The 17,922-nt window shown below is 45.7% G+C and overlaps 1 protein-coding gene across 1 annotated transcript in view; it reads right to left on the reverse strand.

The window, feature by feature from the left end:
* The window catches only part of tmem131 (transmembrane protein 131), a 253,551-nt gene that overhangs the window by 22,530 nt on the left and 213,099 nt on the right, over positions 1 to 17,922 (reverse strand). Inside the window, exons 32-36 of the mRNA XM_072477208.1 lie at positions 13,288 to 13,457; positions 9,502 to 9,650; positions 9,278 to 9,396; positions 9,032 to 9,187; positions 8,145 to 8,304 (exon numbers count right to left, since the gene is read on the reverse strand). Of these exons, the coding sequence (XP_072333309.1) occupies positions 8,145 to 8,304; positions 9,032 to 9,187; positions 9,278 to 9,396; positions 9,502 to 9,650; positions 13,288 to 13,457 (754 nt within the window). The remainder of the gene's footprint in view (positions 1 to 8,144; positions 8,305 to 9,031; positions 9,188 to 9,277; positions 9,397 to 9,501; positions 9,651 to 13,287; positions 13,458 to 17,922) is intronic.

A 17,922-nucleotide genomic window follows, 5' to 3' on the forward strand; every position in this document is an offset into this window, starting at 1 on the left:
GTTGGTTGAATTGCGGATAGCAATGAGGACTGTCAGAGGATACAGCAGGATTTAGATTGTTTGGAGACTTGGGCGGAGAGATGGCAGATGGAGTTTAATCTGGAGAAATGTGAGGTATTGCATTGTGGAAGGTCTAATGCAGGTAGGGAATATACAGTGAATGGTAGAACCCTCAAGAGTATTGACAGTCAGAGAGATCTAGGTGTACAGGTCCACAGGTCACTGAAAGGGGCAACACGTGTGGAGAAGGTAGTCAAGAAGGCATACGGTATGCTTGCCTTCATTGGCTGGGGCACTGAATATAAGAATTGGCAAGTCATGTTGCAGCTGTATAGAACCTTAGTTAGATCACACTTGGGAATATAGTGTTCAATTCTGGTCGCCACACTACCAGAAGGATGTGGAGGCTTTAGAGAGGGTGCAGAAGAGATTTACCAGGATGTTGCCTGGTATGGAGGGCATTAGCTATGAGGAGCGATTGAATAAACTCGGTTTGTTCTCACTGGAACGACGGAGGTTGAGGGTGACCTGATAGAGGTCTACAAAATTATGAGGGGCAGAGGCAGAGTGGATAGTCAGAGGCTTTTTCCCAGGGTAGACAGTTCAATTACTCGGGGGGCAAGGTTTAGAGGAGATGTACAAGGCAAGTTTTTTTTAAACACAAGAGGGTAGTGGGTGCCTGGAACACGCTGCCGGAGGAGGTGGCTGAAGCAGGGATGATAGGAACATTGAAGGGGTTTCTTGACAAATACCTGAACAGGATGGGAATAGAGGGATACGGACCAAGGAAATGCAGAAGATTTTAGTTTAGACGGGCAGCATGGTCGGCACAAGCTCGGAGGGCCGAATGGCCTGTTCCTTTGCTGTACTTTTCTTTTTTCTTTAGAAGCATAAACCTCCTGTGCCCGCCCGTCAATTTATTTTGCATGGCTAAGGTCCGCTTTTCTTTTGGCCACCCCATTTGGGGTGCCATTTTCTCAAATGCCCTAAAGGTTGCTACTTCCTTCTCTTGAAACTTTGGGAGGGCCTGTATAAGATTAAACATATCGCCACTGGGTTCTGTCCTAGGATTAAGCTCCCCTCTAGCTCCTGGCAGCTCCCTTTTAATTTCCAGTGCCTATAGCTGGAACCCTCTCTCTAATGCTTTTTTCTCACTCTCCAATTCCAACTTCTTCAATTCAATTTTCATTTGAAAAGCTCTACCTTTTTGCTGCATTTCCATTTCTTTCTCCATTCTTTATAATTCCCTCTCATGCTCCAACTGCAACCGAATTCTCTCCAGCCCAATTTCCCCTCCAGAAAATATCTTTGATGCTGCAGTACTTTGTGGGCTTTCCCGTGTTTCTAACAGACCCAAATATTTAACCAATGTCATATCTCTGCCTGCCTAGCTCTAGCTGGCACCTCTAATTCAGCTGCTCATTCCATTAGCTTGTCTATTTGAAGCCCTTTTAAATAAACCAAAGACAAGACGTTCCAAAGATCACGGAACCGAGTTCCCAAATTATGTTTCGACCCCCTGGGCTAGTGTGCAGTCAATTCCAGCCCCACTTGACCCAGAGTCACAACACAATTGAAATGAATAAATATTTCTTAGAAAATACCATTGGCCCTTAGCTACCCAAAGCTACAGTCACCAGGTTTGTAAATTTAAACACAATTAACTTTATTTAGAACAGTAACTATAACTAAATATGCAGAAAATACAATAGGTTAACTATTATTCCGGAGTCCCCCTCCCTTAAGCCCACTACACCCTCTATACACAAATCCCCACACACACACCCTCTACACCTACACCTCCTCCCCCCCCCCCCCCCCCCCCCCCGATAAAATGGTAAAGGCAAAAGTAAAGAAAGGGGGAAAGGGAATAACAGGAAGGGCCCTTACAGCTACCATCATTAAATCCCTCGCGAACAATCTCATGGGCGTTACTGTTGACAAGAAACTGAACCAGCCACATATATACAATGACTACAAGACCTACAAGAGGCTGGGAATTCAGAAGTGAGTAACTCACTTCCCGACTCCCCAAAGCCTGTCCAAAATCTCCACGGTACAAGTCAGATGTGTGATGGAATACTCTTTACTTGCCTGTAAGAGCTCCAACAACACTCAAAGGAGCTCGACACCATTCAAGTAAAAGCAGCCTGCCTGAGTAGCACTCTGTAAATCATCGTAAACATTTACTTTCTGCACCAATGGCACAGTGGCAGCAGTATGTACCATCGAGCCAATGGAGTGCAACAACTTGCCAAATCTCCCTTAAACCTGAAACCTCTAGATGGACAAGGGCAGCAGATGCATGGGAAGACCACCACCTTCAGACACCATCCTGGCTTGGAAATTCCTTCACGGTCTCTAGGTTGCAAAACCTAGAACTCCCTCCCTTACAGCACTGTGGATTTACCTACAGTGGTTCAAGGCAGCAATTTGGGATAGGCAATAAATGCTGGCCTTGCCAGCAAAGCTCACATCCCAAGGATGAATAAAAGGATCAGAACAAAAATACAGTGTGAAAAGAAAGATTTATTCCAAAAGTGAATGAAGAGCTAGCAAGCAACAAGGAATTTAACTGCCAGGCAAATATCCAGAAACTGCACAAAGATATACTCTGTATGACGTGTGCCATGCCAAAAATCCAGACCGGAGAAAGAAAAAGACTGAAAAGTTTTGCATTGAACAGCTGTAGAATTTTGTTAACTATGAATGAGGTCATTTACCTTATTGCACGCAAGACGTTTTGAACAAATGAGTGTCTAAAACAGCATTTTCATGACTACACCTGTGGCGAGTCAGCAATGGACAAAATTGCTTTATAATTAATAATACGCCTTCTATTTTAAGCTCAATTTAATGCAATTTAAACAGCATTAAATGCTACAGGTAAGATAAACAGAGGTTCTAAATGAAACATTTAGCAAAACCCAACACATCTCTAAACCTGGATGCTACCAACTAAAATAGCACACGATATTAGAACAAGAGTATTGGTAGTATTCCTATGTTAAGCCAAGGTCACCCGACCAGTTGCGGATATTGGCTTGGGGGATATCTAAGGCAGGAGGGAGAAGAATTAAGTTTCTGAATGGCAAGATTATCCTTCTAGATCAGATCAATAAACTACACTGTCTGGTTATTTAGCCAGTACATAATACATTATAGCTGGCTAACTATAAGATTAACTAAGATTTGGAGCCGACCCGGACCTCGGAGCTCCCAACACGGCCTAACTACCGACACCAGCCCCCGGATCGCCTTGCCCAGTCCCCCGAGCTCCCGACCCGACCCCCGACGGCAAGACCCAGCCCAACGCGACCCCCAGAGACCCGCCCAGCAACCCGACCCAGAGAGGCCCGCCCAACAACCCACCCTACCTGGTGATGGAAGAAAGAAAAATCCACGTGGAGGCTCGACCGGGCCTACTTCAAGATCCGACCCCAGGAGCGCCCAGGAAAGGAACAGACCACGGGACCCAGCCCAACCTGCCTCAGGAAGCCCCTGCCCACTACCCAGGACCCCCGAAACGGCGGAGACCACGCACGAGGACCCAAACGCGCTGCAAGATATTCCCGCGCCCTCAGAACGCTGGGACCCATCCGGACCGCAAACATGCCCCCCTAGCAATCCATCTACCTCCACCAGTGCCCGGGAACCTGCCAGACGCGACTCCAGATACGTAAACAGCGCCCTGTTCCCTGTCAGTGCCCTGGACCCCGCCAGGCGCGACCACCTACCTTCCACAAGAGCTGACATCTGCATCGGATCCCAGGATCATCCAGCAGCAGCCGCCGACCGAGGAAGCGAGGGAAACGCGGCGGTCTGCAGGTTAGACTGAAGCAACGCGCTTTCAAGACCCCGCTCCCCAGAATACTCCTGGCAAATGTCCAAGCGATCGAAAACAAGCTGGATGAACTTAACGCCAGGCTTACCTCTCAGAGGGAAGTAAGAGACTGCGGTGTGCTCTGTTTCACAGAGACATGGCTCACCCCTGCCTCACCGGACTGTGCCATACAACCTGAAGGCTTCTCAATTCACCGGGCAGACCGCACGGCATCATCAGGCAAAGCGAAGGGTGGAGGGGTTTGCCTCCTCATCAACTCCTCCTGGTGCTTGGATGTGGCGACTCTGGCAACCTACTGCTCCCCAGACCTGGAATGCCTGACCGTGAAGTGCTGCCCATATTATCTTCCACGCGAGTTCACTTCAGCCATTATCACAGCGGTCTACATCCCACCCCAGGCAGTAGTGAGGAAGGCGCTGGACGAACTATACACAGTAATAAACAACTACGAAACAGAACACCCGGAGGCCTTGTTCATCGTGGCAGGAGACTTTAACAAGGCTAACCTCAACAGTGTACTGCCAAAATTCCACCAGCACATCTCCTGTCCCACCAGGAGCGACAACACTCTTGACCACTGCTAATCAAAAATCAAGGGCGCCTACCGTTCCATCTCCCGACCGCACTTTGGGAAATCAGACCATAAGACGGTGCTCCTTCTCTCGGCATACAAGCAGAAACTCAAGCGGGAGAATCCAGCTAAGAAGGTTGTGCAGTGCTGGTCCAAGGAGACAGAAGAGCTCTTACGTGACTGCTTAGAGACAGTGGACTGGTCCATATTTAAGAACTCAGCGACCAACTTAAATGAGTATGCCACCACCGTCACAGACTTCATCAGCAAATGTGTGGACGACTGGGTGCCAAAGAAAGCAGTACGTGCGTTCCCCAACCGGCAACCATGGCTCAATCGAGAGATTGACTCCCTACTGAAAGACAGATCTGAGGGGTTCAAGGCAGACGACCCTGACCTATACAAGAAATCCAGGTACGACCTCCGCAAAGCCATCCGGAATGCCAATAGAGAATATCAAACCATGCTAGAGTCACAGACAGACTCTCGGCGGTTGTGGCAAGGACTAAACAACATAACGGGCTACAAAGCTAGTCCGAACAGTATCTCTGGCAGCAGCGCACCCCTCCTCCCCGATGAACTCAATGCATTCTATGCTCGGTTCGAGCAGGTAACCAACAATCCGCTGGCGAGTGCCCCAGCAGCCCATAATTCACCCATACCCACCATCACAGCTTCCGAAGTCAGATTGGCCTTCCTGAAAGTGAACCCTCGGAAGGCGACGGGCCCAGACGGGATCCCTGGTCGTGCACTCAGAGCCTACGTGGACCAGCTGGCTGAGGTATTCACGGACATCTTTAACCTGTCCCTACTCCACTCCGAGGTCCCCACCTGCTTCAAGAAGACCACCATCATACCGGTACCAAAGAAGAACCAGGCAACGTGCCTCAATGACTACCGACCAGTGGCCCTGACCTCAGTCGTAATGAAGTGCTTCGAGAGGTTGATCATGAAGCGCAAAACTTCCATACTCCCAGAACGCCGTGATCCACTGCAATTCGCATACCGCTGCAACCGGTCCACATCAGACACCATTTCCCTGGCCCTACACTCATCCCTCGAGCATCCTGAAAACAAGGACTCCGACATTAGACTCCTATTTATTGACTACAGCTCCGCCTTCAACACCATAATCCCAGCCAAGCTCATATCAAAGCTCCAAAACCTAGGACTTGGCTCTCCACTCTGCAACTGGATCCTCGATTTTCTGACCAACAGAACACAATCAGTAAGAATGAACAACAACACCTCCTCCACAATAGTCCTCAACACCGGCACCGCGCAAGGCTGCGTACTTAGCCTCCTACTCTACTCCCTGTACACACACGACTGCGTGGCAAAACTTGGTTCCAACTCCATCTACAAGTTTGCTGACGATACGACCATAGTGGGCCGGATCTCGAATAACGAGGAGTCCGAATACAGGAGGGAGATAGAGAACCTAGTGGAGTGGTGTAGCGACAACAATCTCTCCCTCAATGCCAGCAAAACTAAAGAGCTGGTAATTGACTTCAGGAAGCAAAGTACTGTCAGCATCAACAGGGTGGAGATGGTTAGCAGTTTCAAATTCCTAGGGGTGCACATCTCCAAAAATCTGTCCTGGTCCACCCACGTCGACGCTACCACCAAGAAAGCACAACAGCGCCTATACTTCCTCAGGAAACTAAGGAAATTCGGCATGTCCACATTAACCCTTACCAACTTTTACAGATGCACCATAGAAAGCATCCTATTGGGCTGCATCACAGCCTGGTATGGCAACCGCCCGGCCCCGGACCGCAAGAAACTTCAGAGAGTCGTGAGCACCACCCAGTCCATCACACGAACCTGCCTCCCATCCATTGACTCCATCTACACCTCCTGCTGCCTGGGGAAAGCGGGCAGTATAATCAAAGATCCCTCCCACCCGGCTTACTCACTCTTCCAACTTCTTCCATCAGGCAGGAGATACAGAAGTCTGAGAACACGCACAACTAGACTCAAAAACAGCTTCTTCCCCACTGTTACCAGACTCCTAAATGACCCTCTTATGGACGGACTTCATTAACACTACACCCTGTGTGCTTCATCCGATGCCAATGCTTATGTAGTTACATTGTAGATGTTGTGCTGCCCTATTATGTATTTTCTTTTATTCCCTTTTGTTCTCATGTACTTAATGATCTGTTGAGCTGCTCGCAGAAAAATACTTTTCACTGTACCTCGGTACACGTGACAATAAACAAATCCAATCTAATCCAATCCAACTGATCACTTGGAGCTTGGTAATCCAGAATCTCAAATGAGCAAGTCAGTCATGAAAGATGAACTTAGTTCCAATCACTAGGAATAACTAGAAATGGTTCAAAAGGGCACTTGGCACAGAAGATGGCTGCCTGACACACAAGATGGAGACACAGAGAATAAAGCAGACATAACTGATGCCTGGAGTCCAGCGGGGTGCCAGTAGGACAGATAGGAACAGATCCAGGACAAAGGGAGCCAGACAGGAAGATTAAGAAATACATAAATGCGGGACACCACTTGAATAAAGCGGACTTCAGTCAAGGTGTACACAATGATATGCTAATACGAATGTCTTGGGCCATTTCCTAAAACGAAGGGACAATCGATACTACTTTCCTGCTGCTGCCTGTAACCTGTAAAACCTCTGTGACTGTGGCCATGTGTAAATGGCAAAACGCTTACAAATAGCGATGTACAATCTATAAAATGTTTAAAGATAACAAAGTGATAATTGTTTTGTATCTGGGCTCATTGTGAACCCAAAGTATAAAATGAATGACTGCCATTCAAACCACGAGAAAGGCTGGCTACTGTACGTACGCTTTCTCCCGAAGCTTCGTGTAACAATAAAACTGCACTTATTTGAACACAGCAAGTCTGACTCTTGAAGTGGTTGATTTTTCCCACAACAGCATCATGGAACTACCAAGCCTGAAAAAGCTCCTCCCCAAGTGGAATCTTACTGCGTTACAACCGGCTGATTTTCCGTATATTTTAATGGTCGCTGATGTTTTGGGATGTTACCAAGGTGCACTCACACTATGATCATTTTCAAAAGTAACTTAAGTTTTTGTTGAAGAGAAATATTGTTTTAAAACCCATTAGTGGAATGATTGGGGGGATATGACCTGTTTTATGGACAAGCTTCCAGAGGTCATAGAAAACCCTGCCCAATGTAGCCCAATTACCTCAGTGGGCTAGATGGCTAGCATGCGGTTCAGAATAACACCAAAAGCACGGGTTTGATTGGCATTCGAGCTGTGATAGACTTGGGACCTGCCTCCTCACTGTAGTCCAGAGAGTGGAAGGCAATGGCAGACCACCACAAAAACTGCCAAGTAACCGGCCCAGGATGAAGCATTACCAGACAATGAGCCAATGGCCTCCTCTTGGACAAAGCACATATGACATGACAGAGCAATGCCAGGGAATAAGCAAATTCTAGCCACATTCATTCCAAATTAAATGTCTTGTTGACTACAGACCAATCACAACTATACAGAAATATTAAAATAAACTACAAAAACCTTTCACATAATGACCAATGCAGATCAAATCGACTCATTTTACTTACTACAAGCCTCTAAGCTTAGCTGATCAGAATCCTAAACGGTTAATTTTGTAACATACTTGAATTCAATGTATGTCACAGATACAGATTCAAGGTGCAGAGAATCAAAAGATACTGAAAGTTAGGATAATTTTGTGAATGATGGATTGTACCTATTGTTGACAATGCTGCTGTAACTAGGAGCATGGAAAATTAAGCTGTGACATGATCCAGGCGGAGGGGATGGAGGTCCGGGCATAGGCGAGTTCTGTCTCTTCAAGAAGATATCAGCATGAAGGGTCTGGATGGAGAGCTGTTGAAGGCTGTCTGAACCTGAAAGATGTTAACAATAAGAGTCAACAGTTCAGCAAATCAAATGATTTAAAAGTGTTAATGTTGCCTCAATTTTTTTTAAACATCTTAATGAGGAAATCAATTATTTAACAACAAAAACCTCATTACTTAAATCTATCCTGTGACAATGATATTGCATGAATTATAGATTAGAATTTCAAGATCGCTATCATCCCTTGGACAAATTATTACTACCACAAAATATGATTCACAGGTCACACCTTAAAATGCGTCAAGAACAGTTAGACGGAAGGGCAGAATTAATTGCTTAAAACCTAACCTTCACTTGCAGACTTGTATGGTCAGATAAACTCTTTTTGCATCTTTTGCTGCCTATCATAAAGGTTTCTCCAGTGTGACTTATACCAATTCAACCTACTCAAGGCTCTTAAATGGAAATGAATGATACATCAAAATATTACAGGTAGAACCCGGATATAAAAGGGAGGCTCTAAAAAAAAAAAAAAAAAAAATGGACTGCAAAAGTAAAGTTCAGGCCATTTTCTTTCCAACCTGCAGCTTAAAAAAAAAATTAGATTAATGGCATCTTTTCCTGCAAGATCATGAAACCACTACTTGAGAATTGGCTGAATATAGAAACACCAAGCACCATTTTGACAAAAATAAAATTGATTGCAGAAAAAGTGATCGGGCCCTACATTCCTAGATTTTAGAAAAGATCACAGGAGACTGAGAAGCCACTTACTGCTACTGGATTTGGGAATAGGTACAATGTCCCATTCAGGCGGTGGAGAGTCTTTCTCACCCTCTGAACTGCTGCTATTTCCCATTTCCTGACCAGAACCACTTGAAAGAAATTTTACCAGTGGTGATGGCCTTCCATCTACTAATTTGCCAGGCACTAAAAGAAAAAATGTTGAATAATTAGTTTAAAGTTTCCAGATCAAAAATTAGCTATGTATTTGCAATCTGATACACATGAATCCCTTACCTCTTTTTGGCAGGTTCCTCAGTTTGGGGCAATTTATCATGGTTGATGATACTATTTTGGCGGGAAAGCTTTTGCGTTGCTTGTTCTCTAATGGGGTAGTATATGGCAACTCTAGCGAACTTCAAAGAGAGAGAGAGAGAGAGAGAGAGAGAGAACCAATTAATACTTAAAAAGAAGATTGCCCATTTACATTAGCTATAAATGTGATGGTAGGAATGCTTTACCTCGACTTAATGTCATTCTGGGTTTCCTTTTTGATGATATTTCCTAGCGGTTTCTTTCCTTTAGATTTTAACATGTGAAATGTATCAGCATCATCTTTCTCTTTGATAGACAACACTGTTTTCCCTTTTTTCTTATCGGAATCTGGAGACTAAAGATTAAAACAAAAGCTAGTCAACTTTCATTTGTAACCTCCAAATTTAATAGAGCTCCTGTATAATTATTTCATTCCCTTCTCCCAAGTAATTAACCGCTGTTCCGCATACTCAAGATTTCCCCCTAATTACCTGCTTTGCTGACTGTTTTAGACTTCAACATAAATGTCTTTCTTGATTTTGGATCTTACACATGTGCACGATGGCACAGTGGTTAGCACTGTTTGCACACAGCATCAGGGTTCCAGGTTGAATTCCAGCTTTGGGTGACTGTGTGGAGTTTGCACTTTCTCCCAGTGTCTGCGTGGGTTTTCTCCAGGTGATCCGGTTTCCTCCCACAGCCCAAAGATGTGAAGGTTAGGTGGATTGGCCACGCTAAATTGCCCCTTAGTATTCAAATGTTAGGTGGGGCTACTGGGATAGGGTGGAAGTGTGGGCTTGTGTAGGGTGCTCTTTCAAGGGCTGGTGTAGATTCAATGGGCCAAGCGGCCTCCTTCTGCATTGCAAATTCTATTCAATAAAATTCTCTGCAAGATGTTCAACAAAGTAATTATCCAATTTTCCTAATGTCACCCCAAATTCACTCTTCTTTACTCGCAACAACTACTTTCCTTCTCCTAGCACCTTAGTTTGTCAGCAGGAGATGCAACATCTGCCATTACTCCTTTTCCGAAAGCACCTTGCAGGTGAGAGAGCAATTTGCGTGCATTTTTACTCCAACCTAGTACACTGCCTACCTACACCGGAGAAACTAAACATCGAATTGATTATCACTTCGCTCTACCACCTCCATTCCTTTCTCAAATGTGACTGCACTCCAAGACTCTCAATACTCCATCCCACTTGTACCAACCATTATCCTTCGCCTTCTATACTATTCCAGTAAAGCTCAATCTAAGCTTGAGGAACAGCACCGCATCTTTCTTCCAGGTACTTTGCAATTTTTGCCCTGCGTCATTATCATTTGTTATTTAACCATCTTCTGATCTCCATCCAAGCACTTTTGTAATCTTTCTCCCCTTTATCTGGTGAACTTACACTTCAAAGCACTTTCCCTTACTCTTATAAATTATTTTCCCTGAAATATCTTCCCGTTATAACAGAATTAAGCCTGATACATTAACCTATTTATCTTCACAGATGATGTGCTCCATTGGTTTGTGCATTTTCTGTTCTTATTTTAGATTCAGAAACTGCATGCCTGTCTTTAAAATATGATGAAGAGGCTGGTTGAGTTTGACAGTGCAGTTTGAGCAGGGATAGGCGTTTTGGTCTTGCTCCGAGGATATTGACCTTAGTCTTCCCCAAGTTGACCTTTAGAAGATCATGACTCAAAGACCTCATGCCTTACGAGCAAATTAATAATATGGAGGTCGTCTGGGAGTTAAAGAAATGGAGAAACTTGTGTCACCATACCTGTGGAAGCTGACCATTTGGTAATAAGGGGCTTCATTCTCCGACCCCCCGCCGGGTTGGAGAATCGCCGGGGGCTGCCGTGAATCCCGCCGCCGCCGGTTGCCGAAGTCTCCGGTACCGGATATTCGGCGGGGGCGGGAATCGGGCCACGCCGGTTGGCAGGCCCCCCCGCTCGATTCTCCGGCGGGCCGAAGTCCCGCCGATAAATTGCCTGTCCCGCCGGCGTGGATTAAACCACCTTTTGAACGGCGGGACAAGGCGGCGTGGGCGGGCTCCGGGGTCCTGGGGGGGGGGGGGGGGGGGGGGCGCGGGGCGATCTGGCCCCGGGGGGTGCACCTACGGTGGCCTGGCCCGCGATCGGGGCCGACCGATCCGCGGGCGGGCCTGTGCCGTGGGGGCACTCTTTCCCTTCCGCCTCCGCCACGGTCTCCACCATGGCGGAGGCGGAAGAGACTCCCTCCACTGCGCATGCGTGGGAAACTGTCAGCGGCCGCTGACGCTCCCGCGCATGTGCCGCCCGGGGATGTCATTTCCGCGCCAGCTGGCGGGGCAACAAAGGCCGTTTCCGCCAGCTGGCGGGGCGGAAATTCCTCCGGCGTCGGCCTAGCCCCTCAACGTTGGGGCTCGGCCCCCAAAGATGCGGAGCATTCGCACCTCTGGGGCGGCGCGATGCCCGTCTGATTGGCGCCGTTTTGGGAGAATTTCGCCCAAGATTTGTATAATTCTACTCATTTTTAGGGTTTCTTGTTGGTCTGTAACATCTATAAATTTTACTGTTAACCACATTTTAAATAAAATGGTTTAGTTTGAATATCGGTTAGTGAGACAATGGGCACTCAAAGCAGTTGGGAGACTTTGCAGTTGTTTGTGAGAAGCTATACTTTAAAGTTGCTTAAGAGTCTGTATTCAGCAGCTCTGTTTGAAGAAATGGCTGAAAAGCAGTTTGTTTTTAGAAAAAACTAACTATCTTTAAACAAGACCTACGCATCGATTTGATAGATTATATTTGTAGGGTAAAACCTCATGCTTTGACATATGAAGAAGCAGTTTTAACATTTGTTCTTAATGGTTTTGCTATTTGTAGGAATGGTCACAGTGAGATGCGATCACTTGAGAGCCCGAGCAAACAAGCGATAAACATTTGTCTTAGTTACAGAGGTGGGGTGACTTTTACCTCCAGCCACTGGAAATGGTGAATTTAGACTCCTCCCAAATAAGGGAGGGGGAATAATGAGGAGTGGGGATAACAATTGGAAAATCTCATTCTTTGGTTGCACAGTATTACCATGGCTTCTGGGTAGGACTCTTCTGGGCACAGTTCAACGTCACTTCAAAGGCAGAGGAGAGAGATCACCTGTGCTGGCAATGCTCACGGACTCCTCGGAGCTGGAGAGGTGAAGGACTTCCATGCTGTCTTCACTGCTTTATATTAAGTATTTGTCAAATCTTGCTTAATAAATTCCACTTGATTCATACATACTAGTTATTCACACCTTGTTAGGTCAAGCACAACAGAGGACACAAGTTTTGGAAATTAAGCATTGGGAACATAGAAATTAAGTGGAAGGGTTTATATCTTGAAACATCACCAAGGGGCAAACTAGAGATAATGAAGAGTGGCTGAAGGATAGATCCTGGAAACATGCGTATGGAAGGCAGAGCAAAGCCAGATGATTTGACTGTATTCTATAAGTAGGAATGAAACAACACAAGTGCAGCCCCATGGAACTGGATGAGGGCCTTGGTCATTATATGGAGTACTGCAGAAAGGTTCAGGATTGGGATGTATGGTAAAATTAACCACGGCTAAAGTTGAGGATTGCATTTGTGACTGTTGGAAGTGCCGTTTTGGTGCTGTGAGGATGGATGGAAGCTTTATCAGAGAGATTCAAACGCATTTTGGGAGATGGTCACAGATCTAAGATACAACATATTGAAGGATCTTAAAGAGGAAAGTGTGATGAGACATGAGGAAGTAGTTGGAGCAGTCAAAGGATCAATGTTGAAGGTTTTGGGAAAGCAGACGATGGCTTACATTTGGACAAGAAAGATTAAAGTACTAACTGGAAAAAGGGATATTAAATTAATTATTCATTCAATTTGAAAAAGATAGAATTAACTTACTGCAACTGGGGCAGTTCATATGAAACAGACAAGGAAAGAATTAGACTTTTAACACTTTGGTATACCCAATTGTTCATATTTACAGAAACTAACCTCCTTGAGAGGTGATTCGACGTCTGGATTAGATGTTTCAGTGGTGGTGGATGAGCTGTCATCATTATCTGCATCTTTTAATTCATCCTCCTGTGGTTTTCCTTTTACCCGTCTGTCCTTCTCTTCACGTTTTTTCTGTGCTTTTGTTTTACGCTGTAATTTTACTCTCCCTGTGATACAAGACAAGAGCGCGTTCACAATGTCTGAGAAAAATTTAAACAAGATACAAGCCACATGGGTTGGCTTGGATTAATGACTTGCATTTCGCAGACTTATTGGTCTAATAAACCCTATTACAGTGTCAGAGTACAATTTCTCAGGTAACTAATCTCAGGTGAATAGCTAAAGCAGTGAGCAAGTATTTTCTACAGAGTGTGCTGCAAAGAAAGAGAGCAAAGAAAATCCCTAGAAATAGGAAGTGTAAGCCACTCACCTACGTCTGACATTTACGCTACAGCAGCTTTCACAGATGTTGGAGAATAAATTACCTCTCTTAATACTGGAACATGGTGGCAGAAGCAGCAAAATTATACATTCCAAGAGCCGGTGCAGACTCGAATTCTATGATTTGTGTGGCTCACTTACGCATGCTAAAAGCTACATATATTTGCACATGGGATCCGGTCCTTTGCAGATAAGTCTAGGGAACAGTCATTCCATGGTTCATTCCCTAGGACATTGCCTTGGCCTGAGTTGACCTGCCTGGTTTGCATTTGAACAAAAGCTTGGCAGTTAATTATTCCTGGTACTTTCTCACTGACACCGCCTCTACTAGAACCCCCTTGCCAGCACTCTTCTCGTGCAGTATAAACTGTTGTTACTTTTACTATTGGCATTTACTGCCCCGATAACTGCAAGATAAAAAGCACATCTTTTTTTTCAGCAACACTCAATAACTGATGTGAGAAAAATTTAATAGTAAACATTTTTGTTGGTGTACTCTGAATTGGTATCAATTTGCATCGAAACATCTATAAAAGTGGAACTGTACTCAAATTATATAAACACTGGGAAAACTTATATACCTTAAACTAGTATGGCAGGGGGGTGGGCACGGGAGCAATAGGTCAGAAGGTGAGAGCATTGAGGGAGAACTAGGGAATAGGGACAGTGTGGCTCTGAGGCAGAGCAGACGGGGAGAAGTTGCTGAACACAGCGGGTCTGGTGGCCTGAAGTGCATATGTTTTAATGCAAGGAGCATTACGGGTAAGGCAGATGAACTTAGAGCTTGGATTACTACTTGGAACTATGATGTTGTTGCCATTACAGAGACCTGGTTGAGGGAAGGGCAGGATTGGCAGCTAAACGTTCCAGGATTTAGATGTTTCAGGCGGGATAGAGGGGGATGTAAAAGGGGAGGTGGAGTTGCGCTACTTGTTCGGGAGAATATCACAGCTATACTGCGAGAGGACACCTCAGAGGGCAGGGAGGCTATATGGGTAGAGATCAGGAATAAGAAGGGTGCAGTCACAATGTTGGGGGTATACTACAGGCCTCCCAACAGCCAGCGGGAGATAGAGGAGCAGATAGGTAGACAGATTTTGGAAAAGAGTAAAAACAACAGGGTTGTGGTGATGGGAGACTTCAACTTCCCCAATATTGACTGGGACTCACTTAGTGCCAGGGGCTTAGACGGGGCGGAGTTTGTAAGGAGCATCCAGGAGGGCTTCTTAAAACAATATGTAAACAGTCCAACTAGGGAAGGGGCGGTACTGGACCTGGTATTGGGGAATGAGCCCGGCCAGGTGGTAGATGTTTCAGTAGGGGAGCATTTCGGTAACAGTGACCACAATTCAGTAAGTTTTAAAGTACTGGTGGACAAGGATAAGAGTGGTCCGAGGATAAATGTGCTAAATTGGGGGAAGGCTAATTATAACAATATTAGGCGGGAACTGAAGAACATAGATTGGGGGCGGATGTTTGAGGGCAAATCAACATCTGACATGTGGGAGGCTTTCAAGTGTCAGTTGAAAGGAATACAGGACCGGCATGTTCCTGTGAGGAAGAAAGATAAATACGGCAATTTTCGGGAACCTTGGATGACGAGTGATATTGTAGGCCTCGTCAAAAAGAAAAAGGAGGCATTTGTCAGGGCTAAAAGGCTGGGAACAGACGAAGCCTGTGTGGCATATAAGGAAAGTAGGAAGGAACTTAAGCAACGAGTCAGGAGGGCTAGAAGGGGTCACGAAAAGTCATTAGCAAATAGGGTTAAGGAAAATCCCAAGGCTTTTTACACGTACATAAAAAGCAAGAGGGTAGCCAGGGAAAGGGTTGGCCCACTGAAGGATAGGCAAGGGAATCTATGTGTGGAGCCAGAGGAAATGGGCGAGGTACTAAATGAATACTTTGCATCAGTATTCACCAAAGAGAAGGAATTGGTAGATGTTGAGTCTGGAGAAGGGGGTGTAGTTAGCCTGGGTCACATTGTGATCCAAAAAGACGAGGTGTTGGGTGTCTTAAAAAATATTAAGGTAGATAAGTCCCCAGGGCCTGATGGGATCTACCCCAGAATACTGAAGGAGGCTGGAGAGGAAATTGCTGAGGCCTTGACAGAAATCTTTGGATCCTCGCTGTCTTCAGGGGATGTCCCGGAGGACTGGAGAATAGCCAATGTTGTTCCTCTGTTTAAGAAGGGTAGCAAGGATAATCCCGGGAACTACAGGCCGGTGAGCCTTACGTCAGTGGTAGGGAAATTACTGGAGAGAATTCTTAGAGACAGGATCTACTCCCATTTGGAAGCAAATGGACGTATTAGTGAGAGGCAGCACGGTTTTGTGAAGGGGAGGTCGTGTCTCACTAACTTGATAGAGTTTTTCGAGGAGGTCACTAAGATGATTGATGCAGGTAGGGCAGTAGATGTTGTCTATATGGACTTCAGTAAGGCCTTTGACAAGGTCCCTCATGGTAGACTAGTACAAAAGGTGAAGTCACACGGGATCAGGGGTGAACTGGCAAGGTGGATACAGAACTGGCTAGGCCATAGAAGGCAGAGGGTAGCAATGGAGGGATGCTTTTCTAATTGGAGGGCTGTGACCAGTGGTGTTCCACAGGGATCAGTGCTGGGACCTTTGCTCTTTGTAGTATATATAAAGGATTTGGAGGAAAATGTAACTGGTCTGATTAGTAAGTTTGCAGACGACACAAAGGTTGGTGGAATTGCGGATAGCGATGAGGAATGTCTGAGGATACAGCAGGATTTAGATTGTCTGGAGACTTGGGTGGAGAGATGGCAGATGGAGTTTAATCCGGACAAATGTGAGGTAATGCATTTTGGAAGGTCTAATGCAGGTAGGGAATATACAGTGAATGGTAGAACCCTCAAGAGTATTGAAAGTCAAAGAGATCTAGGAGTACAGGTCCACAGGTCATTGAAAGGGGCAACACAGGTGGAGAAGGTAGTCAAGAAGGCATACGGCATGCTGGCCTTCATTGGCCGGGGCATTGAGTATAAGAATTGGCAAGTCATGTTGCAGCTGTATAGAACCTTAGTTAGGCCACACTTGGAGTATAGTGTTCAATTCTGGTCACCACAGTACCAGAAGGATGTGGAGGCTTTAGAGAGGGTGCAGAAGAGATTTACCAGAATGTTGCCTGGTATGGAGGGCATAAGCTATGAGGAGCGGTTGAATAAACTCTGTTTGTTCTCACTGGAACGAAGGAGGTTGAGGGGCGACCTGACAGAGGTATACAAAATTATGAGGGGCATAGACAGAGTGGATAGTCAGAGGCTTTTCCCCAGGGTAGAGGGGTCAATTACTAGGGGGCATAGGTTTAAGGTGAGAGGGGCAAGGTTTAGAGTAGATGTACGAGGCAAGTTTTTTACGCAGAGGGTAGTGGGTACCTGGAACTCGCTACCGGAGGAGGTAGTGGAAGCAGGGACGATAGGGACATTCAAGGGGCATCTTGACAAATATATGAATAGGATGGGAATAGAAGGATACGGACCCAGGAAGTGTAGAAGATTGTAGTTTAGTCGGGCAGTATGGTCGGCACGGGCTTGGAGGGCCGAAGGGCCTGTTCCTGTGCTGTACATTTCTTTGTTCTTTGTACTAGCATTTACAAATAAGGGTCAAAGTTGATAAAAAGGCTATTTAGCCTAATGGAATTCATTTTTTCAATAATCAGGTCTGGCTCAAGAAGCTGAGCTACCAGGAGTTGACAGCTGCCTCTTATCATTGGTTTTTGCTTATTTCTCTGATAGTGATCCTTTGGACATCATTGATTTTGAACAGTTTTTCCCAATTCAGGTTATGTTATAAAAATACATACAGTTCTCATCCCAGCAATTACCTATCTACATTATGCAGAGAAACAAGACTTTCAAAAGTGAAGAGCTACGTCATCTTCTATAAATTGAAGTTCTAATAAAAGCGATTCAGTCTTGCCTACTAAACAATAGACAGTTATTAATGCGGTCAGCTTGGGGCAGCACGATGGCACAGTGGTTAGCACTGCTGCCTCATGGCACCGAGGACACAAGTTCGATCCCGGCTCCGGGTCACTGTCCATGTGGAGTTTGCACGTTCTCCCAGTGCCTGCGTGGGTCTCACCCCCACAAACCCCAAAAGATGTGCAGGGTAGGTAGATTGGCCATGCTAAATTGCTCAACTGGTTGGAAGGCTGGTTCATGATGTG

This window comes from Scyliorhinus torazame, chromosome 15 (genome assembly GCF_047496885.1).
Source record: "Scyliorhinus torazame isolate Kashiwa2021f chromosome 15, sScyTor2.1, whole genome shotgun sequence".
Lineage (NCBI taxonomy): Eukaryota > Metazoa > Chordata > Chondrichthyes > Carcharhiniformes > Scyliorhinidae > Scyliorhinus > Scyliorhinus torazame.